The 27352-nt window shown below is 38.2% G+C and overlaps 1 protein-coding gene across 4 annotated transcripts; it reads right to left on the reverse strand.

The window, feature by feature from the left end:
• Positions 1-151: 151 nt before the first annotated feature.
• On the reverse strand, positions 152-24071 carry kcnip1b (Kv channel interacting protein 1 b). 4 transcript variants are annotated; one of them, XM_020630275.3, is made up of 8 exons: positions 23233-24069; positions 5227-5351; positions 4589-4658; positions 4419-4489; positions 4198-4305; positions 4000-4104; positions 2748-2810; positions 152-1892 (listed from the first exon to the last, which is right to left on the reverse strand). In XM_020630275.3, exons 1-8 carry the CDS (start codon positions 23318-23320, stop codon positions 1845-1847), a joined length of 678 nt encoding a protein of 225 aa, XP_020485931.1. In that variant the 5' UTR covers positions 23321-24069; the 3' UTR covers positions 152-1844. The 4 variants fall into 4 exon arrangements, with proteins under 4 accessions (XP_020485931.1, XP_020485932.1, XP_065818960.1 ...); XM_020630276.3 differs by lacking the exon at positions 23233-24069 and adding an exon at positions 10443-10925; XM_065962888.1 differs by having other exon boundaries at positions 4419-4658; positions 23233-24071.
• Between the last annotated feature and the right edge of the window lie 3281 nt (positions 24072-27352).

Below are 27352 nucleotides of genomic sequence, written 5' to 3' on the forward strand. Positions count from 1 at the left end.
TAATTTTGATGGGTTCTCCTTTATTCATTTGGGTTTCCCTTTTGGATAATGCTTATGTTCTGTATTTTGTAAAGAGCATACACAAAATGTATGTACACAGCGACAAAGACTCGTACTTTCATGTTGGAACACAGAAAAAAAAACACAACTGTTCAGTAAATGGTAAAGTAAATTTTATTCGTATGGCTTCAAATAAACTTTCTGCTTGTGAGATTGAACAGCTCTGTTACAATACAAGACCAGAGGCCGTGATGTCACACTGACTTACTTTACAGCCAAAAGCTGCTCCACTGACAGCAAAAGGAAACCGTGCTGAATATTTTAGTGCTTAAACTACTACATCTTAGTGAGTTTTCTATTATGGTGGTGCTTCCAAACACACCGTGACTCATAAAGAACCAGCTGCAGGCAACCGCCTGAGTCACCCTGTTCTGTCTGTATCTGCACGTCAGTGTGACATCACAGATGTGGATTGGATGGCGGAGGCAGTGCCAAATGTTCACCAATACAGATGGAGCTGTCCTCTGTGTCATCAGAAATTCCCATTCTAAAGCTGAAACACAGCAGTAGTACCCTGCAAGATTATCTGACATGTTCCAATATCAAGATTTTATTAGAATGGCTTTAACAACAACCATCTTACTGTTTTAGTACTATACCTGTACATACCAAGAAAACAGGGATTAATAAGGTTGTACCATACAAATATAATATAATACCACCACTGTTGCCAGCTACAACTTGATCACTATGCAGAAAAGATATTTGTTTGTTGATCACAAGCCTTTTCCACATCTTCATTTTCCGGGCACTTCATCATAAAATCTAGACTTTATGCACATTTTTTCACATTACCTCTTTTCTTTACGTTGTTGACAACACATTATTTTGAACACAAGAAGCAAAGCAGCAAGTGAAACTATAAAAGAAAGATTTGATTTCTTCTTTAAATTTCACTAAAACATGAGCTCCAACAAAGACAGAGAAACCAAAAAGACATGTTAACACACGCGCGCGCACACACACACACATGCACGCCCGCACACACACATTCACACACTCGCTCACAAACCATATTAAGACCCATGAAATGTACTTTTTCTAAACTGTTTGACCTTGTAAGCTCGACACAGACTCTTGACAATAAGCTTCAGACAGACTCAGCAGGCAAGCGACAGTCAGGGAACAGAGGTCACTGCAACAGTAAAAGCAACGCATGACATTTTGAAATATGCCATAATCGTCAAACACCAGATGCGAAACATAAATATGGCCAAATTCCCATTACAAATTTGAAAATGTTTGGAGAAAAATCAAAAGTCTCTTGCAAAAGCATGCAGTTTAATTTAGGCAAAAAGGAGCATCGTTTGGTGAAAGAAAAATAACGTTTCGCTGGTTGAACTATTAGCTCTTCGCTGGTTGGTGGGAGCAGCCTGGTAATGTACAGTAGGAGTGTTTTAATTTTTAAATCTTCAGGACAGGACAGAAAAAGTCTGTCACATCATTCACTTTGGTGTGGAAAAACTCCACAGGAAGGCTAAAAGCAATCTAGTTCAGTCCCTTCATTCAAGTCATAAAGGGTTTAAATCCAGACCACAGCAGGAGACGAGGAGGAGGAAATCTGGACGTGCTGCACATTTGCATTCACACGCACAGGCACACACACACACAGGCACACACAGACACACAGGCACACACACACACAGGCACACACAGACACACAGGCACACACACACACACAGGCACACACACACACACACACACACATGCGCACATGCTCACACACGCTCACACACCAAGCCCTCTCATTTTCTCTGTCTTTATCTTCACCATCTTCTTCTGGCCTACATCACGTTTTCAAACAGCTGCATGGATCTCATCATGGTCTCATCCTGCACAGAGAGAAGAAAAGTCATCAGGGCAGAATGATGCAATTAACTAGCAGTTTACTGTAACCTTGTATAAAGCATTTTATATCCAGAGATGCTGAACAGCTGCAGAAGACACCAGCTATCAAACCATTTTTCTTTGCGCAGGAAGTCCATTTTTTTTTTAAACTCTGGATGACATGACATTTGGATGCTTAAATTCTATATATTGTTATTGTTAAAGCTGTTTTCTTTGCACGCATAATCACATTAACAATTTAGAAAGAAATCTAATGTCTTCTGTTTTTTTTTTTTTGTCAATTTTGAACTTTTGAATCATACATACTCTCTCAAACATTATGACATGCACTGTTACATTTCCAGTGTCAATGGAGCATACATAGCTTATATTTTACTTATTAGTAAATGTGTATGCATATTTGTAGAAATCTAAAAGCCAAGGTCATACAGTATATTGCTTTGCATTCATTTGATTCCCAATACAAGACACTGGCAAGAATAGCTTCACATTGTTAATTTTGACTTGGAATGCACAATAATGTAATTTTAAACAGAAGTAAAAATAAGATTTATCATGATTATTGATCGAAATTCAACGATTATTCATGGTTATACAAATCATCGTTTGACAGCCCTAGTATTTACTGTATACAAACACATACTGTATATATAGACATATCTCTCTGTAAGTGTGTGGAGAGCTAGTGTGCAGATGTTTTTATCATACTCTTATATTATATTCCTCTGATTTATTTGTTACTTCAAAGCTTGTGATACATGTTTGTTACATATCTTTATGTCTTTCATTGTTATGACATAAAGAAATTTACAAATAATACACGTTACCTACATACATACCTCCTGACAGGCAATAACAAACTCCTCCAAAGTCACCACTCCATCTTTGTTTTTATCCATTTTCTGTGGAAAAAAAAAACATTTTCAAAATGTCAATTTGTAGAAAGGAGAGGCAAATGTCACACAGTTTTTATGTAAAAAGTGTTGCATGGTCAGCAGGTATAGAGCTGGGAGAGTGTGAGGAGAGAGAAGAAAATAGCCGAGAAAGTACGGGGGAGAAAAAAGAGTGGGTAGAGAGGGTAACACATCATTCTAACCCCAGAAACATATTGAAGGTTTTAGAATCTGTCTTCACCTCCTGCCCAAGATATTTTTCTGATGCCTCTCAAGATTTAGTTTTAGTATTGATTTTATGATTAAACGGCTCACCTTTAAATCATGTACTGTATGGGGCTGGCTCCTAACTACTTTGCTACAGCACATCATCATCATTTTTAAAATGATTTTATTTTCTTATATTATTTCTAATATTATTAAATTAGTTAAATGAATTTGATGTCTTTAATTTTATCATTGCTTTCATCGTTTTATTACTGCTTTTATTTCTGCTTTTTATTTTTACGTCTCCTTGCTTCATGTTTTCTCTTTTACTGATTGTTACTGTATGACCGTCTCTCCTCTGTTTCCTCTCAGCTGCTTTTTTATCATTTACGATCCACATTTTTGTCCCCGAGGTTTTGGGCCATGTAGTGTGGCTGCGTTTGTTGCCTATTGAGTTAAGTGATTTGATTGTTTTTTCGACTTTCTTGTTTTTATGATTTAATTCACTACGTTGTCCGAGAGATCTTTGTTAACTCTTGGTTTTAAAGCTGCCTTATAAACAATCATCATCATCATCATCCTTGTTATATTATTATCACTGAGGCTTCTATTGGTCTTTTGAGGCTCACTTATTTTTACATACTTGGTGAAAGAGTCAGATTTTTTTTTGTTGCTGAGATTATGAAGCAGCCTGTTTATTTTATACAGAGTACTTCTATGAAATAATTATAACTTGATAGATGTTGCTCAGAAAATATCACGCTTTCTTTCCTTTTTGTGGGTCTTGATCCCCAATTTTCATAATGCGACAGAAAGTTTTAGTTATTTCAAGCTGTTAATGAGTCATAAGTGTAATAGAGGTGTGGTAATAGTGCAGGGTTTGCTTGGGGTGTGGTGTTGATAGGGCCCACAATTCTTTGGGATACCCCATGTGCAAAGTATCTGGGGTTTAAATCTGATTGATAATGAGCTTGAATATTTAAAAATCTACCTGGAAAAAGGCATCCACATGCTGCTTGGGGATGTCTCCCTTTAGTGCAGGGTAGGTGTACTTTCCCATCATGTCATAAATGGCCCTCACAATCTCAGTCATTTCCTGAAAGAAGAGAAGATTCCCCGCTGAGGTGAGACACACACTGTGGATGATTCACTTTACCCGGCACGCACTGTGACAGCAGCTGCGTCTCACCTCTCTGTTTATGTAGCCGTCTCTGTTGATGTCATAGAGGTGGAACGTCCACTCCAGCTTTTCTCTCAGTGTTCCTCGCAGCAGTGTGGACAAACCCACTACGAAGTCCTGAATGAAAAACAAACAACTGAAGACAAACTCAAAATCTAAAGGCATCATGGCAATAACAAAATGAACCACAAAATGTCATCGTAAAGAGTTTTTTTTTTTTTTTTTTTTACCTTAAATTTAATGGAGCCATTGTTTGTAGTGTCAAATGCATTGAAGAGGTAATGTGCGTACATGCTTGCATCTGTGATACAAAAACAAGAACGTGTAAGATTTCCTGTTTTCAAAAATCTCCACAGAGCAAAGACAAATGGATACAATCCCCCCCCCCCCCCCCCCTTACCTCCATGAGGAAAGAACTGTGCGTAAATGTGTTTGAATGTCTCCTCATTCACAACACCACTTGGACATTCCTATGAAGAAAAAAATATATATATAAAGTGACTTAACTAGTTGATGATATCAATGAAAGAATCCATTAAAAAAAGGCAACTTAAAATCATATTAGTCCCTGTCATCTCCTTTGGGCAATTTATTGTAGCATGTTTGATAGCCAGCTAGTTAATGTATCACGGCTTTGTCATTTACTGTTAGAGCTGTTTTCTATGTGCCTCAAAAATTTAAATGAATGTTGATTATGCGCGAAGAGACATTGCTTTGGAATTTCTGCTATTACGGCTTCATGGAAGATAATATTGGTTTGTTGTTCTTTGACTACATGACGTTAATTCCTGACTGAAATGAGATAATGCCCTGAAATCTCATGAAGCTTCACCAGCCGGTCACATTAGTTTAAGGCCAAATAAAAGAAAAGACTTTCAATATTAACATCTGTCTAAGTCTTTCTCCTTGTTTTCTCTTAAGGTTAACTTGAATGTTTTGTTTTTGAAATATAGATTCCCAATGTTTCCAGTATGTGGAATGAATGCTTGTGTGTGTATCGAAGCATTCAAATAATGAAATCAGAAAGGGTGTTATTACATTTTTGAAGCCCCGGTACAGGATCTGCAGCTCCTGTTTGGAGAAGTTGGTTTGGGCTTCTAACTGTTCAAGACCCTCTGGCCTGTGACACACTGTCGTCATCTCCAGCTCATCGTCTATATTATCTACAGGAAGAGAGAGAGAGAGAGAGAGAGAGAGAGAGAGATAGAGAGATAGGGTACTTTGTATCCAGAATCATGCCAATAGTTATAAAACACAGGTGATCATTTCAGCTCTTTGTCTCCCTTTGAAACCTGTGATACTCAGAAATGAGACAACTCAGCAAAAATCCAGAATGTCACGCCTGCAAGAAACATATCAAACATTTTAGGAGACAGCAGAAAAAAAGTGCTTACATGGGAAGTTAAGCAGCAGAATGTTAAAGCAGAAAGAGAATAACGTTAAGTTAGAAAGAGGGATAAAAATAATGAATCTGCACATGTACTTCCCCTCAGGCGATGAGGTCTTTTATAAATGGCGACATGCACGGGAGAAAGAATCGTGTGCTGTGGAGATGGATGGCGGTTAATGATGTGAAGGGTTCTGGTCCTGCTTTAGACAAATAAGGCTGTCTCCAGCAGCAGGGGAAATAGTAACATCCCATCGCTGAGGGTGGACACAAAGCACACACCAATATGTCCTTAAATATGAGCAAACATCCAGGAGAAAACAGACACATAAAGAGCTCTCTGGAACCATTTATTGCTTTTGCTAGCAGCAGCAGAAGGAAAATGTTGAATTAATAAAACCTAAGGTAGGATTATGGCCCTTATCTGTAGCTGAATACGGGTATGTCAGGGTGTCATATCAACGCTTGTGCTCTTGCGTGGTTAGATTTGACATCCCCTATCAAAGGCTTTAATCCAATCCTGGGAGTAATGCGATACAACATATTCTTGACGTTTTTAAAAACACCATCCATCCATCCAGTATCTATACAGCTTTTCCTGTTTGGGTTTGCAGGGGGCCTGGAGCTGATTCCTGGCTGTCACTGTGCGAGAGGCGTGGTACACCCTGGACTGGTCGCCAGCCAATCACAGGACTTACATAGAGGCAGACAACCTGTCACACTCACACTCACACCTACGGGCAATTAAGAGTCACAAATTAACCTAACTGTCTTTTGACTGTGGGAGGCCACCAGAATAAGGGAACCCTTGCAGGCATTGGATAACATGCAAACTCAACACAGAGAGGCCCTGTCTGATTGGGATTCCAACCATGAACCTGCGCATTGTGATGCGACAGTGATTATAGATAACCACAGCATACAAATCTACTTTAAATCTCAACAAGCAAAACATGAATGTCTTGAAAAACATTTGGACACATGCACACATTCAAACAAGCTTCAGCTGGGGAAGTATGAATTCTCAGTCAGACTTTCAGGGTAGGAGATTAAAACAAATATAATACTTTAGGCATTTAGAAAGGCAGTAATTACTCACTCTATTCAGTCCTTCCAGCAGTGGTGTCAATCAATCACACGGTAACTTTATCTGGTCTCATATGATCTGCCAGAGGCAATCTTAATTAGACTTTTATATCAAATATGTAATTGGTCATTCATTTTTACACATTAACTGTATGCCAAGACAAGTTCCCAAGCTCTGATTATCTGTATATTCATAATTGCTTCTACCTTTATCTTGGAATCATGCTAATGTGTTTCTAATGAATTGTATTTCAGTTTCAATGCATGCCACAAGGCCTCAACTATTATGCAATTCACTGTGTTCACTTAGATCAAACATGTTCTCAAGGCTCACAAATAAGTAGGTTGCGTACAATATTTATGAGGCTTCCCTATAGTGTCATGCATCATAAGACACATCTTGAAAAAAAGTTTGGAAAAAAATCTCATTCTACAACCGTAGAGCAATGGGATTCATTTTGAAATGATATATTCAGACGCTGAGGGATTGATCCTTCTCAAGCTCGTCCTCTTTTCTGAGACATTTCTTTAACATTCTGTTAAATGCTGCCCAAGTGTCATCTTTTGTTGTCAATCATCACAGGATGTGTTTCGTTTTCTGCTTTTCAATCCCCTCCAAATCTCCCTCTGAGCTCCTGTTGTGATCTCCCTGCCTCTTGTTGTCATGGCGATATACAACCAGGACCATTGTGAACAGCGGGTTGGTTTATAACGAAATCAAAGAGAAAACTGCTTCAAATACATTTTTTAAAACATAAATTTCCTTTTGAATTAAAGCACCTCATTACGTTAAAACCAAAATAACAAAGGTGTTGTGTTTGCTCCTTATGAATCTATTTATTTTTTTCCCACCAGGGTGATTTTTGTTTTCCTACAAATGTGATAAAGGGATCAGAAACAGACGAAATGAAATGAGGATGAGAAAAGGAAACGAGTAAAGGTGTTGATTAGAGGAGAGGTGAGACATGCAGATTGAAAGAGGAAGATTGGGAGGAAGAGTGTGAAGAAAAAAGGTGAGGAATACACAATATGTTCGAAAGGACAAAAAAAGATTCAGTGAAAGACAAACACCCTAATGATCTTTAAGCGTGACGAGGAAGAAGGCATATTAATTCTGTGAGTGATGTTTGAACTGCCTGGGGGTTTAAACACTTAATAACAACAATGTAAAATGCTATGATTATTAGGCTAAATTATAACTACATTATAATTTCACATCCAGACTGATATGAACAGTAGACAACATTTCTAGTGTTGATACTTATATGAAAGGCAGTTGTCCATGATGATGTAACCAGGAGACAGCTGCCCTGCACATAAACACTCATCAGTACGCGCTGGGAGGGACATGTTACATGATGAAGTGATGGAGATAATGAGAAGAGTGTGTCAGGTGGTGATTTGATACACAAACTGCAGCTCTGTCACTCACAGCGTCTCCAGGCTACACAAAGGGAAGAAACGGCTGGTTATGAAATCGCTGCAGGTGTCAAGTATATCTTTGACTCTTACGCACAGATCGGATTAAGAACATGCCCTCTGAATTAGAGGAAGAATGAGCGACATTTTACACAGAAATACAGCAGAAATTAAGTAGATCCTCTGTAAATGTTTCTCTGAGTCACACAACGAGTGAGAAGCGTGAGTCCCGCCAGCTGTATTGTTGTCAGAGCTGTGTTTACGTCAAGGTTACGTGGACGGGACGGCCTTGCCTATAAAGCTGTTTCAGTCAAGGACTAGAGAAAAGAAGAATAACAAAGCCTACTCACTGCTTATTTGGATGTCATGTAAATGTGTTTAGATCTCTGTCATTCCGTTTCAATTTATGTGCAATATGAAGCTATGAGTTAACCAAAGTGTGCTAACATTAGGTCGCTAACACAACAACGCAGGCCACAGGCAGAGGTGTCGCCGGACAGCAGATTATTTGGTTTAAAGCTGCGGAAGATGGCAGTAGATGGCAACATCTACTGGATCAAAAAGTTACAAGTTCTTACTTTAACAAAGATTAATCATTTGACATTTGCTTTGAAACTTTGTTCTTGAGAGGGAAATCGGATCAATCACTCTCTCAAATATGTAAAGAAGAGATAGCCTACCGCTGCAGCGAGTTAGCTTAGCATAACTCTTGCCCCGAATTCTGACTCTATCCACGTTCCTATATCTTAAATAAAGGCATAAAAAGCCCCAAAACAAACCTTTAATAGAATAGGATAGAATTACTTTATTGATCCCAAACTGGGAAATTGTACAAGAGCTCAATTTGTCAGAGTTATACATGAGAGCAGTTTAGCAGATTTATTGTGTGTGTAAAGAGTCTGGCTCGCTGTGTTTCCTTCTTTTCTGGTCTTTTTTAATGACAAGGATAGAAAAAAAGAATCTTATTCCCCCCTTGTTTCTTTTCCATTCATGTTGTTGAAGGACAGCAGCTGTTGCATCAGATCTTTAGCCGACGCAGTATCCTTTGTTTAATTCATTTTTCTCAAACATGTGATGTGATTCGAGATAATCAAGACCATGTGCACATTCACCGTAAAAAACAAATCGGTTCAAGTCTTGCAGACTGCTGTGACCTCTCTCCCTGTCCTGTTCCCCTCGTGGCTGTGATGCTTATTTTCCCTCCTGGGGAAGATAGTCTTATCCTATCTATCTTGTGTTATCTGATCTAACAACTTCTGCATCGCTGGCAACACACGGCAAACTTTAATGGCGCGTCAAAGAAAAAAAGGAAAAGCTCAGTGTGTTTTTATCAAAGGCTTTAATCCAAACAAGGAGAAATGATTTTATCTCATCTTTGTATTTAAACAAAAACACCAACCCTCACCCGCTACTTGCGGGGGTGTAAGGTCTAACCTCAGAGAGTAATTGCTTTGCTTTGCAGCTTCATGGATTTTATCTGCCATATATTCATCATTCATCCTGGCGGAGAATTGTTCACTCGCTCTACCCCTTATGCCCCATAACCCAGTCTCCATGACAACGAGGATCTCAAGCATAAGGCGAGGGAGAGGTATGATATGTGAGCTGCCTGTTAATACACATGCTACTGCCCAAACCCTCGTCTGCTTGACGTTTGCTCCTTCACTCACTGGCTCACACCTTCAAAAGGCAACAACACACACACACGCACACACACACACACACACACACACACACACACACACACACACACACACACACACACACACACACACACACACGTGCACGCATAATTACAGAGTCAGGGGCAGTGATTTTGCTCTCTGGTTGTTTTCAAGGGCATCCCACTTCATGGCAGACAGTAATCTCGCCGTCATGAACACAGTACGTGCTACAGCTCACAGCTCACACCTCCTATCACTTAATCCTTAAAAAAAAAATATGCTGCCACTTCCTGAAAGGAAAATGTAATCATTCTTATTCATTCATTCATTTACATTAAACTCCTTTTGTATACAGAAAAGTGCATCAATGTTATTTGTAATTGCACTTTATTTGTAGCCTATTTCCCATCTGGTAACACGTAACAGTAATATTTAAATGCATTAGCTTTGTTTTTTGCTGTTCTTTTCCTGACTACCTTTTTAATGATTTACAGTTAATGCAGAGAAATAAGGCAATTAAACATCTGTTATTTCTAATGTCACATGTTCAAATTCAAAGAAGATAGAAAATAGTGTAGAAAAAAAAACACATAGAATACAATGAGTTCTTTATTCTCTATTTTTTTTCTTTCTCTCAGTTAGCTTTCTCCTGGTCTTTTGTCTTCTCTACATCTTTTATCTGACTGATGTGGACCTACCTCTGGAGGGTCTCCTCTGCTTGGTTTGCATGGTCAAAGTGCCCACCACTGCACCCATGTTGTCACTGTGGAAACCAGCCCAGTCAAACAAACCTAGAGAGTAACAGTCCTCTGTTTGTTTGTTTTTTGACGCTCCTGACAGCCTGTCGCTGAGTCTTCAGCTGCCTGCACGGGCGGCTCTGAACCTTAAAGGGGCTTCTCCCCCTGTTGCGTCTCCTCACTGCTTTCAGATCTGTCACTGAGGGACGACTCTCTTCTTTCAGCTGATTCTCCTGGATTTCTGATTCCTTTTTCTCCAAACACACACAGACACACAAGCTGCTCCTGCGTTTCTGCGCCACTCCCCTCCCGCTCGTAGCCTCGTTCCATTCATCCGTCAGCCTATTCCCCCCCTCTCTCTGTCAGGCTCCCTGCCTCCACATGCTACTCATGTTATTGTGGGAGAGCTGGCAAACAATTCACTCAGTAATAACACTCCTGACAAATGGATGGAAGCAGGTGAGACATCACCATTTAATGCTCCCCTTTTGCATGCGCATTCATTCCCTGCATATTTACACACTAACCCTAATCCTCAGCACTGACCCAAAAAATCTGTTTATTCCCATTTTGGGACACGACTTTTGTCCCATATTGGACAAGCTGTCCCTGAAAGTAGGCTAAGTCAGTAGGCTAAGAAGCAAAATAAAACCTATCACACACACACATACACAAAAATAGATGATCCAATACAGCTTCATTCAGTGGTCTGCTCTGACGCATGTTTTTTCCCATAATGTGTCTTTATCCCGCTGTGAATGCTGTCAACTTGTGTGTGAATGTGTGTGTGTGATTTTGTGACATTTCCCCACAGCAACATGACTACACCTCCTTCCCACTTTCTCTAATCTGCGGAGGGCAACAGAGACTGAGTGATTTCTTTTACTGCGATAGAAACAAGAACATTACAGTGTTTAATGGTGCCAATGTATTCTTGCTGAGCAGCCTCAATTTGGGGAAATGACTGCGTGCATTAGGGGAGGCAAAGCAGCTGGAGTGAGTAATGTTTATATGCCTACAAGTGCAGAGCATTAAAAGCCAAACAGCCTTGTGTGATGCAGAAGTAAGCGTTTATTATATATCATAATAGCTTTTTCTACTTATGCAATATCATTCACTCTGGTAAAAAGCTCAAAATGATGAATATATGTCCTTGACAGGATACTGCGAGACGCTGTTTTAGGGTTGGACTGGAGGTCTATGTGCTGGAAAGGAATAACTGAAAAATGTTGATGCCTTTTTAAATATTCCACTGGCTGCAAGCAAGCACTATATAGCCTCTCTCTCTCTCTCTCTCTCTCTCTCTCGCTCTCTCTCTCTCTCATGTGCTGCCATGTTTTCTATGCCTTTTAAGCTTTCCTGAAAGTTACGCTCCTTTCTTCACATAGTAGTGGAAGAAGGTTTACGCTATAGTATAAGGCCACTTTTAAGAAATACTCTGATACAGGTCAAATAAATTCGTCCATAGTATAGACTTCAAGTACCAAAAGTAGATGTATAAGGCATTTCAGGTTGAAGATAAAAAAAAAACAACCTTTTTTTGTTCTATGATTGGGTGGTGGATGTCATTATTACAGTAATACATTCATGTGTATATAAATTCATGTTGTTGCTGGTAAATATAAAATGATGGACAGTTGAATCACTAACATGATCATATTTATGGTTGTGAATCCGTTTTGTGAGTAGTAACTTGGTTTGTCATATACAGTAACATACTGTAGGGATAAAGAGCTTTTCCTCTGTAATGTTGCAAGGTAAGAACGCCTTTAAGTTGGAATGTAATTAATAATGTATTAATATCCAAATAAAGTTCAACTAAAAAAAGGCAGAAAAATCAACCCTGAATAGTAATGACTTTTTGGTCTTCAAAGTGGAATAAAATGGAAATACTCAGGTAAAGTAAATGAACGTATTGTACTTAAGTGAAGTCATTTAGAAGAGGGGTAGGGTGGAATTAGTTGTCAAATATACAGAAGGAAATCTACAATGATCAACATCATGAGATTGAGGCCGTATCCTCTGTGTGTGTTTTTTTTTATAAACTCAATATTTATTCCCTCATAATTATGTAAGCCTTGGGAACGTCGCCATTACTGCCATGTTTGTGTCTATGCTGAAAACTGAACAGATTTATGTAGGCAGCTACCTGGCATGTCAAAAGTGTGTGTGTGTTTGTGTGCGTGCGTTTTGTGTGTTTGTGGTTTGCTGATGTTAGGCCTTCGTTAGCTTATGTGGATCTGAGGATTTAACAAGCAGAGATTGATTAAACACAGAGTCATACACAATTCTATCATAATTTGAATAAAGCTTACCTCTCTTAGCTGTCCGACTTTTATCTTTCAAAATGCATTCATTCAAACACTATCTGTAATTTCCCTGATTTTTTAAAAATTTTAATTGTCCTTCTTCTCCTAGAATAATCAGCAGAGTGATTCATGTCAGGAAATACAATACATTTCTTAAATATATTCTAGCCTTTCCCTCCACTATCATTAAAAATAGAAGTTATCCCCCTGTACACTTGCACATGAACATATAAACACTTCAGAGATGGAGAGTTAAGTTCAGATCACTATAAGTAACTCGGTGTAAATCCCCTGACAGATGTTTGCCATCTGGAGCTGCCTTGATGCATCACATCATCCCACACAGTGACAAACAGAGAGGACTTCATCGACTCTTCATTACCTTTTAACCACTTCATGATCTCCACATGTCAGCTTTCTGCTAACAGCAGCTGAAACTGTGCTGTCGGCACTGCTGAAAGAGTTAAAGATTCAACAAAATAAAAGACACTGCAGAAAGGCTCAAATGCTGCTAAAAATATGAATTTCAACATACTGATCATAGACCCATTTTTAAACGACCTTTCTTCAAAATCTATTTCAATTCACATACATTCAAATAAATACAAACAGTACATTAATTGAAGTTATAAAAAAAACAGATCAGTGGCTTGTATTATGTGAAAAGTTTATTGCTCTATGTTTTCTTGTTATTTCAGGATATTTTCTTGAACACCTATATATCACTGCATGGCTTTCCTTCTAATGATTTGTTGACTTATATTTCTGAATGTCACTCATTCAATTGACCATATCGTTCAGCTTGTGTGCTGTTGTCCTCCATGATAAGCCATAATATTCATTCAACAAATAGTTTTAGATGGGTAGATAGGTAAATAGGGGCGGCTGTGACTCATTTGGTAGAGTCGGTCATCTCTCAATTGAAAGGTCGGGGTTCTATCCCCAGCTCTTCCAACAATATGTCCGATGTGTCCTTGGGCAAGACATTAACCACAAGTTGCACCGGCTGCTTCATCTGTGGCGTATGTGTATTAATGGGAGTACTTCTGTTGGACACTTTACACAGAAACATCTGCCATCAGTGTGTGAACAGGTAGGTGTGATATGTGATGTAAAAGCGAATTGTGTAGTCAGAAGAGTAGAAAAGCGATATACAAGCTAAAGCCCTGTTACCATTTACCATATAAAAATGAAGACTGAATCCTCAGTTTTTTCCTTATCCTTAGTCAACTGTTCTTAAAATGTGCCTTTTCTTATTGTGTCATTAAATGAAATGTTAAGCATGTATAAAAAAGATTTAAAAAAAACAAAAAAACAAAAAAAACCTGTTCAGACCTGTTGGAAAGTGTAGTGGTTCTCTTTTTGGCATGAGTCAGCAGTTTGAGACCTGACGAGTGGTCTTTTAGTCCTGTTATGTAAGAGAGATCTCGTCACTAAATCATTTCGTCTCTGCTCTCTTCCTCAACTCTGAATTCCTCTCTCACCTGCATGTGTCTTTACAAGATGAAAACATGAATCTAAGGAAAGGGCAAAGGAGCTATAAGATGATTCAATGATGCTTTTTTACACTTTTGAATTACAAGATTTTCAGTAAAAGAAAAGTATTATAGTTACTTTAATATATCTGTGCATCACTTTTTGGGGGAGAAATGGGGAGAAGTGCAACACAGTATTTTACAAATATAAATGATCACAACAAAAACAATGATTTTTAGTTACCTAAAAAGTACAAGAAACACAAAATGGTTTCATTGTTAAATATTATTTTAAATGTATGGCTTCATTCATTTTTGCATGTTTAGACTAAATGAGCAATTAAAATAACATTTGTGACTCAATAGTGAAAAAACACATCTTCATTTTAACCAGTTTTCCTTCTATACAGTAAGTTTACCCTGCATTTTTATTTTAAATGACGATTCTAACAATAATATTCAAATCTGTCTCCTTATTTTGTTTTGATTGGTGAGAAAATGCCATACCTTAAAAAAATAATTGAAAAAATAATTATAAGAATGGGGCACTGAATAATAGACACCTGGAATACATTATATACAGGTATATATTCATTCTTCTTTGAACTAAAGTTGCAAGTTTAAGTTTGATTAAAAGGTACAAAATTTGGGTGCCTGGGGTAAAAACCATGTTATCTTCTTCTACGCAAAACTAATTTTATGCTTAACTGAAAATTTGAGCAAATTGCAGACACAAAACAGCTGAAAACCAACTTTAAAAAGCTTGATTGATATCTGTAGTATACCGCAAAATTTAGTTTTTTATTGTATCTGTCAAACTGAAGGTGCATCTTTGATAACCTGTATAGTTGTGTTACTATTTGGCCAACAGGTGGCAGCAGAGTACAATATTTCCTGAAATAGTCATGGGTCTGGGTCACCACTGCAGGCTCATTTCGCCCCCCAACTAAATGCAGTATGAGCAAAATTGAACCGAGTGTAACAACATGCTTTTTAACAGAATGAGTAGAAGCCTTCCACATGACTACACATCACTCATTCACTGGCATACTGTTTAGTACACCACATACATGTCTTTTAAAAAGGTACACTGTATGTAAATATCTGATAGTAAAACAACGAGGCTGTAGAGAATTAACGTGGAGAAGGAAGAACATAGGGGGCACCAGATAAAAATAAATCTAGAAGATGGTTACGTAAAAGTGTGTGGTGAGGTGATGTAAAAAATTAAAAGCAGAGGCACACACTGTCAGCTCTAATCTACTGCTTTACCAGCAGCAAAAGAAGAGAAAGCCGATGAGAGGAGAAGGAAGAGAAAAACTGTTTTTTTCTTTTCTTTTGGAGAATGGTTAACAAATGCAGAGTGATGCTGGTCATCGAGGTAGAGTTTATGGTAGAAGTCTACACAGGCCGTAGATCTGAATCTCTTTTCCGCAGTGTGGGATGATGTGACTTGCTGCAAGGTTATGCACTTAGAGGACACGTGTGACTTGTAATAGTGAGGGACAGGTGCAGCATGGGACCGGATGACTGGGTTATTGTTTTCATGTCTGCTTCTACATTTTTAACGACAGCACAAGTCAATATGAAAATATTTTGTTAACACACAAATGTGGATAGTGAAAGCAAACATTTCAAAATACTCACAAATTTCCGTCTCACCATGATTCTTTTGAGGAGGACTATGTAACCTTGGCTTGACAAAGCCCACCCTGCAGCTTTATATACAAAGGGCTTAAGCTAAATGCTAATCTTAGTTTTAGCTTTGTAAAAAAAACAATAACAACATAAGAACGTAGGCCTATTAACATGCTCACCATGTTGGTCTCAACATGATTCTCTTAAACCTCTGCTCAACAGTGGCTTGCGACTAAAAAGATAATAAGCCCGTGGGGTTTTGCTAAGCTACATGTTTATCTAGCGAAAGCACAGATGCAGTGAATTAATAAAGGCAGTGACATTACTTCACAGTCTATTATCCAACCACATTTACATCAAGCATCACATACATGAAGCTAATGTTGGCTAGCCACCGTGTGCTAATTGACACTGTTGTATTTTTTGTAATGATTATGAAATGTAATTTGTTCTCTCACAAGTGACATGCAGTAAGCTCGTAGCTAGTAAGCTAATGTGTCTCTATGCGACTTCAAAAGCATTTCAATTTCCCGCGTTTAAGCTTAACTCGTGATAATTTAGTCACACTAAACTTTCCACAGTTTCTCCCTACTAAAATGTTTCTTTAAAAAAAGAAGAAAAATGATCACCTTTATATTTATATATCAACTGCTGTATAGGCCTACCTGCTGTTCAGCTGTACCTACCTCCAGCTACATGGTTGTGAAATTCTTTGCACAGTTTGCAAAAGTTTAAAATCTTTTCCCCAAATTGTGGGCCTCTACAGACCACTCTCAACTCAAATCAGAAAGCACATGTGAACCTATAAACAACAAATGTCTGTCAGCTTTAGGCCCACAGCATATCCCTTCCTCCTTTTCCTAGATGTATTTTCTTGCTTAGACTAAATGTCTTAAAATGAATATACATGCCGCCTCATATGTGAAAAGATCATTTTAAAGGTTAGTGGGTGGAGTTTACAGTTCATGTCATCTCATAAAAGAGCGTGCAGCCAAATATGCTTAACAAACCAAACTGCAGCTTTGTGTGGGTTGGAGACGAAGGACTTACATTTATCTATAACTGAAATGGTTGTGTGTGCGAAGCTGAATATGCATGTGTGTGCATCTTTTCATTTATTCTTTCAAGCATATGACAGCATACAGGATCACTGCACAATCTGCACAGCAGAGCAGATACTCCTGAGACATGATGATGAGTAAATTGAGCAGAAAAAGGTTTCAAACTGGAAAGCAGCTTCACTGTCACATAAGAAAAATGAAACCCGTTGTGTCATGTGCCTACAAGATCAGCTCTAGCTATTTCTTAAATGTTATCAAGCCAACAGTATGTTGTTCATGTTTCATATATTCGTTTATATCAACTTTATAAAAGACTAATGACATTAAAACCCTTTATTTGGTAGATGAAATTGAGCACTTTCTGGTTTAAATTAAAGGCCTACAATGTAACAAAGCTAGTCCGTATGTTAAAATTAGGTAAAATAACACAGATTAACTAAAAAATTGTATCCATTCATAAAACCATTATCTTTACCGCTTATCCCATTCAGAGTCGCGGGGGGCTGGTGCTGATCCTAGCTGTCATTGGGCGAGAGGCGGGGTACACCATGGACTGTTTGCCAGTCAATCACAGGGCTGACACAGAGAGACAGACAACCAGCCACACTCACATTCACACTTACGGGCAATTTAGAGTCACCAATTAACAAAACAAGCATTACTCTGGACTATGGGAGGAAGCCAGAGTACCAGGAGATCACCCACACATGCACAGGGAGAACATACAAACTCCACACAGAGAGTGTGTCCGACAGGGATTCAAACCAGGAACCTCCAAGCTGTTAGGCGACAGCGCTAATCACTGCCCAACCGTGCAGCCCCAAAATTTTTATCAAGAGCATTAATTGATTTTAAAACTGTAAAAATGACCAGCAACAACAGCAACAACCACCACAACCAAACTGAAGTCAGCACTTTGATACTGTTAAAAAAAAAAAGAAAAGTTGTTTATCTTACATTTGTACTTTTTTCTGTTATTATGCAGTTATCGGTCATGTGAAGAGAACTGTATACCCCATGGCAAACTAATAAATTAGCCTTTGAAGAATCCTGAAAATGCTTTGTATTTGTTCTCATTATATTGAGTCTTATCAGAGACATTTTGATTTAACTTCCTTTCTGAGGCCTTACTGCAACCTGTTACTGCAAGAGTGTCCACCCCTTTAAATGTTAGTCTAAAAGTTCGGCCATTCTGAGAAATCCCGAAAAATATGCAAATATTGTCAAATTCACACAGTGACACATATATATCTCACCCAGTGTTGTTGTGCTAAATTAGAAAGCTATTCATATTTTGCAAATATAAGCAGGCAACAGAACTACACAGTCATTTATTCTCCCAATGGGCAGAAATTATTTATAATTCATATAAAAATTCAATATACTGTATATGCTTAGAGGAACTTTATTAACTCAGTGACATTCCACATACAATCAAAGAAAGATTGAGCCCCTGTGTTGCCTGATGCACCTTATCTCAAACTTAAAGGTTGGTACGTTTTATGCATTCAGAAAGGCATAAAAGAACAATGGGCTAAGCGTTCAATAAAATGTACACCCCATTTTAACTTTTCGTCGTGAGAGGATGCAGAGGGTAAAATAAAATTGGCCTCTACAAATAACGAGTGCAGCCAAAGATGTGTCAGGTAGAAAAGGAAATGTAACCTGTGCTATTGAAAAAGCAATTTCAAAGCTTTTAAGCCTGATCTCTTGCTCTTAAACCATCAGAACAAATACAAAAATACACTTGATGAGAAATATACAGTTCTGTATAAGTGCTTCCTCTGCCTACAGCACAATGTTTGAATGTCAGCCCCCCCCCTGCCCCCCTCCAATGAATAACTTTACTTTGGTATATTATTCTAAGCAATTCAAGATTATCTCCTTACCATAAAAGTAGGTCTGAATTGTTCACAAGTTTCTTTGTTATACTCTATAAAAGAATGAGTAATCCTCAGTTTATCAGATGTGGCTGCATTGGATGACCTAGTTTGTCCACCCATGCAGCCAAACTGTAAGTAGGCTGTGATATTTCAGAAATAGCTCGCTGGCCGAGAAAACCACCAGTTTAGAACTCATTTTTATCAGCAGCTTTTATTATATTGCATTTCATGAACTATTTTTTGACTGATACAAAAACGGTATACTGGATACCATGCCTTTGAAAATATATTGTATGTTTGGTGTTTTTTTTAGCTTTTTTTTCTTTACTTGGGAGACATTCAGGATTATCAATTTGACAACTACCTGACCAACCAAATCCCTGCTAACAAAGCATAAGACTGCAAGAGTTTCGCTAGTTCATCAGTACACTCAAAATCCAAAAGATCTAAGTATTTACTTATGGGTATGGTAAGCAGCATATGCAACCTGATGCAACAAATGTAAATGTATGACCAACAGTGACAACTAAGAAAAAGAATTGCCTGCACCTGTACATATAGTTAATCATATTGGTTTGTAAGTAAAAAAAAAACACTCATGGGTTTTTTTCTTGAGAAGAAACAGACTATTGAGCTTGCAACTGCACTCTACTCGATGACTCAGCATTTGCCTTTGCTGTTAAGTTGGAAAATAACTCTTAACTTGAGCACCGGGGCTTTTAGCAAAAATAATAAATAATAGATGAAAAAGATGACAAGGGTTGTAGTATGACAAGTTAAAAGATAACAGTTACACTTATAGTTTGTCAAAAAAGTTAAAAATAGGAATTGCATGATGCTGAATTGTTGAGAAGTTGAAATAATTTCTTACATTCATGAGTTATTTGTTCTAGAAAAAGTTTTTTTCAAAATAGCATTGTGTACCTGGTTCAGTATTGGTCAAAACAAGTTGAGTAAGTAATTTAAACCATTTTTTTTCTAATTGAAACGAAGCAAAGTTGATCTGTGTTCTGCTTATCAGTCTTAATCTACAACGCTGAGGTTGATTGCTTCTGTTTACACATTACTCTCTGAGGTCGAAGGGTTTTCTCTAATTTTTTTAACTTCTTGTCTCCTTCTGTAAAAAGGCATGTATAATCTCACCAGAGCTATGCACAACCATATAACATACATCTTTTTTTTTCACAGTACAACTATGCCCCAAGGATGCCAGATAAAGTCCCAAATTGATACAAGATCGTAAATACGAAAAAAATAAAATAAAAGCAAAACTGAAATTTCATGAATATTTGTTAAAAAAAAATGTTAAACAACAAGAACTATGACATTAGGCCTCCTAAATGGGTTCTCCAATGTCTTGGTGATCAGGGGGAAGTGAAATAAACTCTGTGGATGTCACAGATCAAAAAAACCTGGCCATTTATTTGAGAAAATCCCCAGACACGTAATAAGTGTCTGTAGGAACCATTGTTGTGTAAAAAGTATTTATTCTATTCAAAGAACAATCTACACATGATTTAGAGCTGTCAAGTTAAAAGAGCACAGATATTTTGATACTAGATTAAGCTGAAGAGGATGAATCTATTCAAAACAGTTCTATCTTTTGTATTTCTGTGCTACGAACACGCTGCGATATCTGTCTCAGGCTTCACTTAATTCTCATTGGCCCTTGCATGTCAGCTGATCGCAGATACAACCTCTGATTGGTCGACGGACAAAAACAAGATGGCAACGTCCTTGTTACCCAAGTGAGCTAACAGGAATGACAATATTTTTTTTTTACAAAAATGTATACATAAATCACGGATTACATTCATTTTTGTGGAGGATTGGATCCGGAAAGTCACTGAATATACTCATCTTCTCAGTGGGGTAGAAAAGCCTCTGGACGTCACAGAGTTTATCACCGGAAAGCCTCCGAGGCTCCGAGCATGTGGAGTTCACACTAAGTAGCTCTGTGGTACCTTAACATTTTAGAGCTTATAATGTAAAGACTGCATGCCTCAGATGGTTTAAAGTAGCTTACATGTTGATTTCTCGGTATTTTCCTGAAATAGTTGTCGCTAAGCAGCAACCCAACGGTGAAGGGATAATTTGTCACCTTCTTTTAGGTATGTGCTTTAAAACACGAAAGCACTTGCTAACGTCAAGAATGTGGGAAAGGGTTCAGGTGACTTTAGTTGTGGTAAGTTTAGCAAAGCGATGTAGATAGAAGTGTTTGTGTGAAGCAGACTCTCTGCTGGGTCTCAAAAGGAAAACCTGTTGCTGTGTCAGGTAAAGCTCTGTTTGGGTTTGATAATTCACGTTTGCACATACTGTAATATGTTTTGCACTGTTGAACTTCAGGGAGTTCACATTAAGTTACTTTAGGCTTTTTCTTTTTGTGAAACAGGAACAGGGGAGGAGGTAAAAATAAACAAGTCTCAGGTATGCTATAGCTAGGCTATTTCAAATAGGATGTAAATTTTCCGCTTTCTTTTTTTTTTTTTTGGTACATTAGTAGTCAAAACTAACAAGACTACATTTGTCTCTACTCTGCCATTGTATTTCTGCTCTTCAGATGTGTAACAAGTTGCGACGGTACAGATAATGCCTACTAGACTTCATCCTTCAGCTCTTACCCTGATCCTACAGGAAATCCAAGTGAAACCAAATCAAACAAAGTCAAAGGTACCCCATAAAAACACTTAAACTGACTCTTTTTACAAAAAGATTGTTGGTGAAGAAAACCATACCCTAGTGACTGACTTACAGCCATCACACTCTTGGTCTTCTTATCTTGTAATGATCTTACATCTGTGCTTGTGAGAAATGTGAGAGAGAATACGACATGTTTGTGGTGAAGCTTAAAGTGTAATGAGGTGCACAATAGGAGGATGACCTCAAGATGAGAATTAAAATGTTAAAATATATATATATATATTTTTAAATTAGGATAGGTGACATGATAATATTAATGTACAAGAACATGTCACATTATAGCTGGTCATGTAGAGTGTAGTTGTCCATAACCAGAAGTTAATTCCTTTGTTAATTAAATGAAATCGATTTGTATAAATGAACCCCAAATACAAGTTATGTAATGGTGAGTTAAATCATGGCTGCAGCCTTAGAATGTCCTTTTTTGTTAAACTGAGGGATTATGAGCACTTTTGAATCTTTCTATTAAGGTTTTTTTTTTTATTTCTCTGTCTCGATGCCTAATAGACCAAAGTTTGAGAAAAGTCTGACAAAAACAAACCATGCTGTTTCACGAAGGTCTGATCCCTCGGTACACATGGCCTATAACTACAATAGCCTGAACGCTTCTTCTGAAGAGTTGTGTTAATCTGCTGTGGAAAACACCCCAAGAGGGACATCAGTCGAAACACAACTTTATCTGGTAGACTCGTAAAGGAGATGCCAATCTGTGAAAACATGAAGGAGACCAGGGGACTCAATCTTAGTGATGCTGTTCACAGATCACTATTTTATGCTTCTTTATCTACTGCCCACTGTGGCTGGTAGGCAGAGCAATCATTGGTGCCTCGTGTGTGCACCACAACCAACTTTGTGAATTTAAACTGGTGATGACCGTATGGCAGTGATCATCAACTGGCAGGTGCGAGTCACATCTGGCCCCTCAAAGCTTCCCATCAGGCCCCCAGAATATGATTGATCTCGATTGATTAAACAATAAAGATGCAACTCAAAATCCAAAGGCTGATATACTCGCATTAGGTGAGACCAACTTCTTCACTCTTATGTGTAAGCATATTTTAAAGTCCGACCCCCACAGTGTCTGTCATGAAAGAAGCTGGCCCTTGTACAAATGTAGTTGATGACCTCGCTGTGTGTCAAAAATCTATGTCATGGCAGAGCGTAATACCAGTACCAGTATTGATTCTGGTTTACGGCCCACCCCTACTTGTATGTAGAGTATATTCTTAAGCTGTGAACTGAAAATCTTGAAGACTCTCACAAAGCAGTGGCTCAGTGTTTTAATCAGGAGATTGTAGCATGACTAATGTCTGTTGATGAATGGACTTTGGCTGTTGTTGGAATTAAGTTTTGACCTTGACCAAAACGCACTCTCAGTATCACAATATATATCAGAGCTCGGTAGTGGCATGGGAATTAAATTAAGTTGGAAGGAGAAGCTGTTTTTATTTTTATTTCAATGATACGAGTCTGAGTCTATAAGTTAACATTTTATAAAGAATGGGAGGTGGTGGGACATGAGTTTCTTTTAATTCTAAAGTTGTGTTTTTGAATGATGGATGTTAAACTCTTAAATAAACACACATTGTCTTATCAAGTATATGTGAAGAAACCAATTAGCTTTGTAAATGCACATTAGATTTAAAGGTGTAAAGGCATATACAAAGAGTGAAAAGCCAGGGTACCTTTTGTGAGGGTTCCTGAGACCAATCTCTGCAGGGACTGGATAAGTTTGAGCACCCCCTGCCTGCAGCGGCTGGTACAGCCAGCCATCCTGAGGTAGAGGCAGGGCTTCACCAAAAAAAAGCTGTTTCCTCCAAAATATTTCCAAAGAAAAAGAAAAGTTTTTGCAAGAGTCTCCACAGTGTCCTCCCTGGAAATACTTTCTAATTGAGTTGGGAAACAAGAGAAACAGCCTCAGTTGTTTCTTCGAGGGGACATCTTCAGATCTTTGGAGGGGATCCTTGATGGAGAATAATTTAGCTTTTTGTTTGGCTTAAAAACAAAAACCATTCCACAGAGTTGTGCCTGACTCAACCAGATACATTTCACTTACTCAGTCAGAAAGTGCACAAAATGAACAAACACAAACAGTCTGTGGTGAGGTTTCGAGGCAGCTGTCAAGACTGCACTTGCCAAAAAAGCCAGAGGGGTAGAAATGTTGAATTGTAAAACAAAAAATTCAAAACTTTTTGAAAAGCAAACTTGATTTCGACTGACCAAAAAAATCAGGCAGAAGATAAATTATTGAAGTGAGTAGCTGTGTGCCCTGGAACTTCTGAGCGTCCCCAAAAAAAAACAACAGCCAGAGGATCTCCTCCAGCTCTTCTCACCTCCTCTCTTTATTTGATCCCTCTTCTGTGTCCTGGTTTATATACCCTGTGGTCCTGTGAGGTAGCAGCTGTAGTACTTTCTCCCTTCCCGGATATATTTCTATGTGAGGTTTTTCCTCTGAGCTGCAGTGGGAGCCCCTGCGGCTGTGGTCTGTGGAGGAGCTCTGCTCTGGTACTCTCAGCAGATCTGTACTGCAGAGACAGCACCAGCAGCCGCCACTGTACCCGCCTCCCTTCTCTCTCCACCCCCCTCCCTCGTCTGTGTTCTCCCTCCTCCTGTCTTGTGTTTTTGCTTCCTCACTCTCAGTCTGGCAAGTACTCTTTCTTTTACCTTTTTTTTTTATTTCTTTTTTTTGATTTTACACATTTGCGTTTTTCCTGCTCAAGTTAACAACAAGGTGTAAAAATTTTTTTTTTTTTGAGGTTTAAAGCTGAATCCTGGAACCTGTGGATAATAAACAAATTTAACATGTTTTTATTACAACATCTTTCCCCTGTTGTGATAAATGCTTTTCATGAAATGGCCAATCATTCACAGCATTTTAGTTTGAAATGACACCTTCTGATCATGTACTTTCTCTCATTGGACACACCATCAGCGGTGTCGTTATGCTTATTTGCAGCAGGTCACATCGCAGCTCATCTATCACATCAGTTCTATTACTTTGTTTAATCAAGTTCGTCTGCGTTATGAGTAAGATGTATTATTAGGCTTTACTTCCCGTGAGATGTTTCCTCTAAAAAGTCACAGGAGAGGACAAAGATGCCCTACAAACCTCCTTCCTTGACCTAAAAGACTTGGCCGCATAAAAAATTAATTAGACAGCGCCTTTGTTGCTATTTAAAAAAATGTTAACGACAGGTTTACTATATGACATTAAACTTTCACAATGTTTGTGCACAGTCAACTGGATGTGTCAGCAGCTATAGCCCACCACTGATTAAGAACTTCTAATGAACTTTAGAACATCAAACATGTGGAAATGTTGACTTTAAAATGAAATATGCACACAAAAATTGTTCCTGCAAAAGTAGCCACGTCCTTGCATGGAAAAGAGAATTAAATTGATTACAATATAATCTTGTCTATTTCATTGAATGTGTATTAATGTGTCAGGCTAACGGTTGTGCATCTAGCTGTGAATGTTAATGTAAAAGGAAAAGGACAAAGAAAGACTTACAAATGACAAAAAGTGGATACAAAACCTAACCTTGTTATTCTAACTCCTTGTCTTTGTCACTATGGTGACCAGGCATCCTCCAGATCTAAGAAGCTATCATTGCTGAAAAAGAAACCAAAGGGTTCTGTGCCAAATCCTTCTCCGTGCTTTGCGAACAATCCCCCCATAAATACATACACACAGAGTACTCCATCACCAAACGACTCTGAGACAGGTTACGTAAGCCTGCAGTTGACTTGTGGAGACGGAGCCTTTTTTTGCTTCTCACTCCACTGATCTGGGGGAAATTGCTCGAGGACGGCATGATGCGGTGCTTCCTCTTGTCTATTTTGCTCCCCTCTTCCTCTTGTCTTCTCTATATTTAATGCTTATAGATTTTATTTATCTCCTCACAGGCACAGATGCGGAGTAGGCAGTCTCTAGGCTAACAAGCATCTCCAGCCTAAAAGTCACATGTAAAACGAACACAAACAAACAAACACACACGCAAACAAAAAAACAAAACAGCCAAAGGAAGGCCGTAGCTTTCGTGACTTGAGGTGGTTGTTCACACAATCCTATTTGGATCCCAGGAGAGGAGCACTTTACCCGCAGAGTGGCAGAGTAAAAATAGAAGCACTGTGTAAGCCATAGTGTTCCAGAGAGTATTAGTATGTGCAGGATAAGTAATTACAATAATACAAAGTTATTTTGAAGGGGCATAAAGGGAGTTACCCGTTTACTATCAGACTGCAAACAACAAACTATAGTTGACTTGAATGTTTGGCCACCATTCTTTCCATTGTATTCCTTATATGACACTTTGACTTGAGTATTGTTCTGACCAAGTATCCCTCTGAAGAAAACTGTCAACATTTTGAACTTCATCAGATTGATGCTTTGACAGGCACACTTGATGCTACCTGACGCTACATTTAAGGCAGTACCAGAGGCTGATAATAATAATAATAATAATAATAATAACTTTATTTATATAGCACCTTTTAAAAACACAGGTTTACAAAGTGCTTTGACAAACAGCAAGAACAAAGCAAACTAAACCAAACACAGAAAAACATTAACAACAGTAAGAATATAACAGATGCAAAATACCAAAAATAATTAAATACAATTCAACAGAAAAGAACCCAAAGTGCACGATACCCAACCAGACATATATAACCCAACCATCATAAGAACCATCATAAGAACCATCATAAGAACCATCATAAGAACCCAGGAACACAAGTATGTGATACACATACTTGTACCGGTATCGGAACATCTCTAGTGGCATAAGTGTCTTCTCTAGTGGCTTTTTTCTCGTTTTTAAATATAGATCGAATTAAATTAAATTCCATGTTGCTCTTTGTAGCGTTGAAGCTGTGCTTGATAAAGTACTTTCATCATTTCCTTAATTTAAAGCACCAATATCTCCATCAGAAAAGTGATATTCACTGTATTCAGTGACAAAGTTTCAGTACTCACTGTGCATCTGTTTCATATGTCATCATCAACGTCATGATAATATTGTCAGTTATGGAGCTAGTTGTGGGTGCTGCCATCTTGTGGTGACGGTCATTACTGCAGTGGCATCTCAGAGTCTGCTGCTGCTTCCTGTTTACTGCGACAGCCGCGTCCATAGTTAGATTAAAAACGTGACACAGCTGCTGATGAAAGAACCTTAATGAGGAGATCTTAATATTATTTTAGTTTTTTAACAACGACCTGTTTTTATAACAGAGAAATAAAAAATAAAAAATCAACCAGCCGCCACATAATAGCCTATGTGATGACATGCTGTTTAATGTAACGTTACTTTACAAGCTTGATAGCTTCATGAATCAACTGCTGCATTTAATCCTCATGGACTAGTTAGATTGTTAAATGCATTTCTGTAGATATTTATTGAGCATGTTTTTTTTTTTGGTAAAGCAACTGGTCTAACATGATTACATGATTACATTATACTTGGTGAAGGACGATTAACACCACCTACAGATAACTCAGAGGGCAGAAACTGTGTGTGTGTGTGTGTGTGTGTGTGTGTGTGTGTGTGTGTGTTCACAGTGTGTGTTTTTTCATGTGCAAGTTTAAGTTTTGCCTGACTGTTAATAAACTGCAAAGCTCCACAGGTTCATCCTGAAGTCCTTTACGTCGTTGTAAAAGATAAAGTAATGTACGAAATGATTTTAAAAGTAGACACATTTTCACTTCGTAGGACAGCTCGCATTCAAACCCTCGGCTGTAGAAGAGAGATGCCGCCGCAGTAATGGCGGCTTTTCCACTTCCTGTTTTACCCCGGTCTATAA

The sequence above is a fragment of the Labrus bergylta genome, chromosome 14 (genome assembly GCF_963930695.1).
Source record: "Labrus bergylta chromosome 14, fLabBer1.1, whole genome shotgun sequence".
Lineage (NCBI taxonomy): Eukaryota > Metazoa > Chordata > Actinopteri > Labriformes > Labridae > Labrus > Labrus bergylta.

Bases quoted from the DNA above. Each gene is read 5' to 3' on its own strand.
- kcnip1b (XM_065962888.1), bottom strand. From the start codon at position 23,320: ATGGCTGGCTGTACCAGCCGCTGCAGGCAGGGGGTGCTCAAACTTATC. The intron at 4,306-4,418 runs GTAAAAAAAAAA...TTTTTCATTCAG, and splicing joins ATGGCTCCATTAAATTTAAG to GACTTCGTAGTGGGTTTGTC. The intron at 1,893-2,747 runs GTATGTATGTAG...CTCTCTGTGCAG, and splicing joins TTGTTATTGCCTGTCAGGAG to GATGAGACCATGATGAGATC.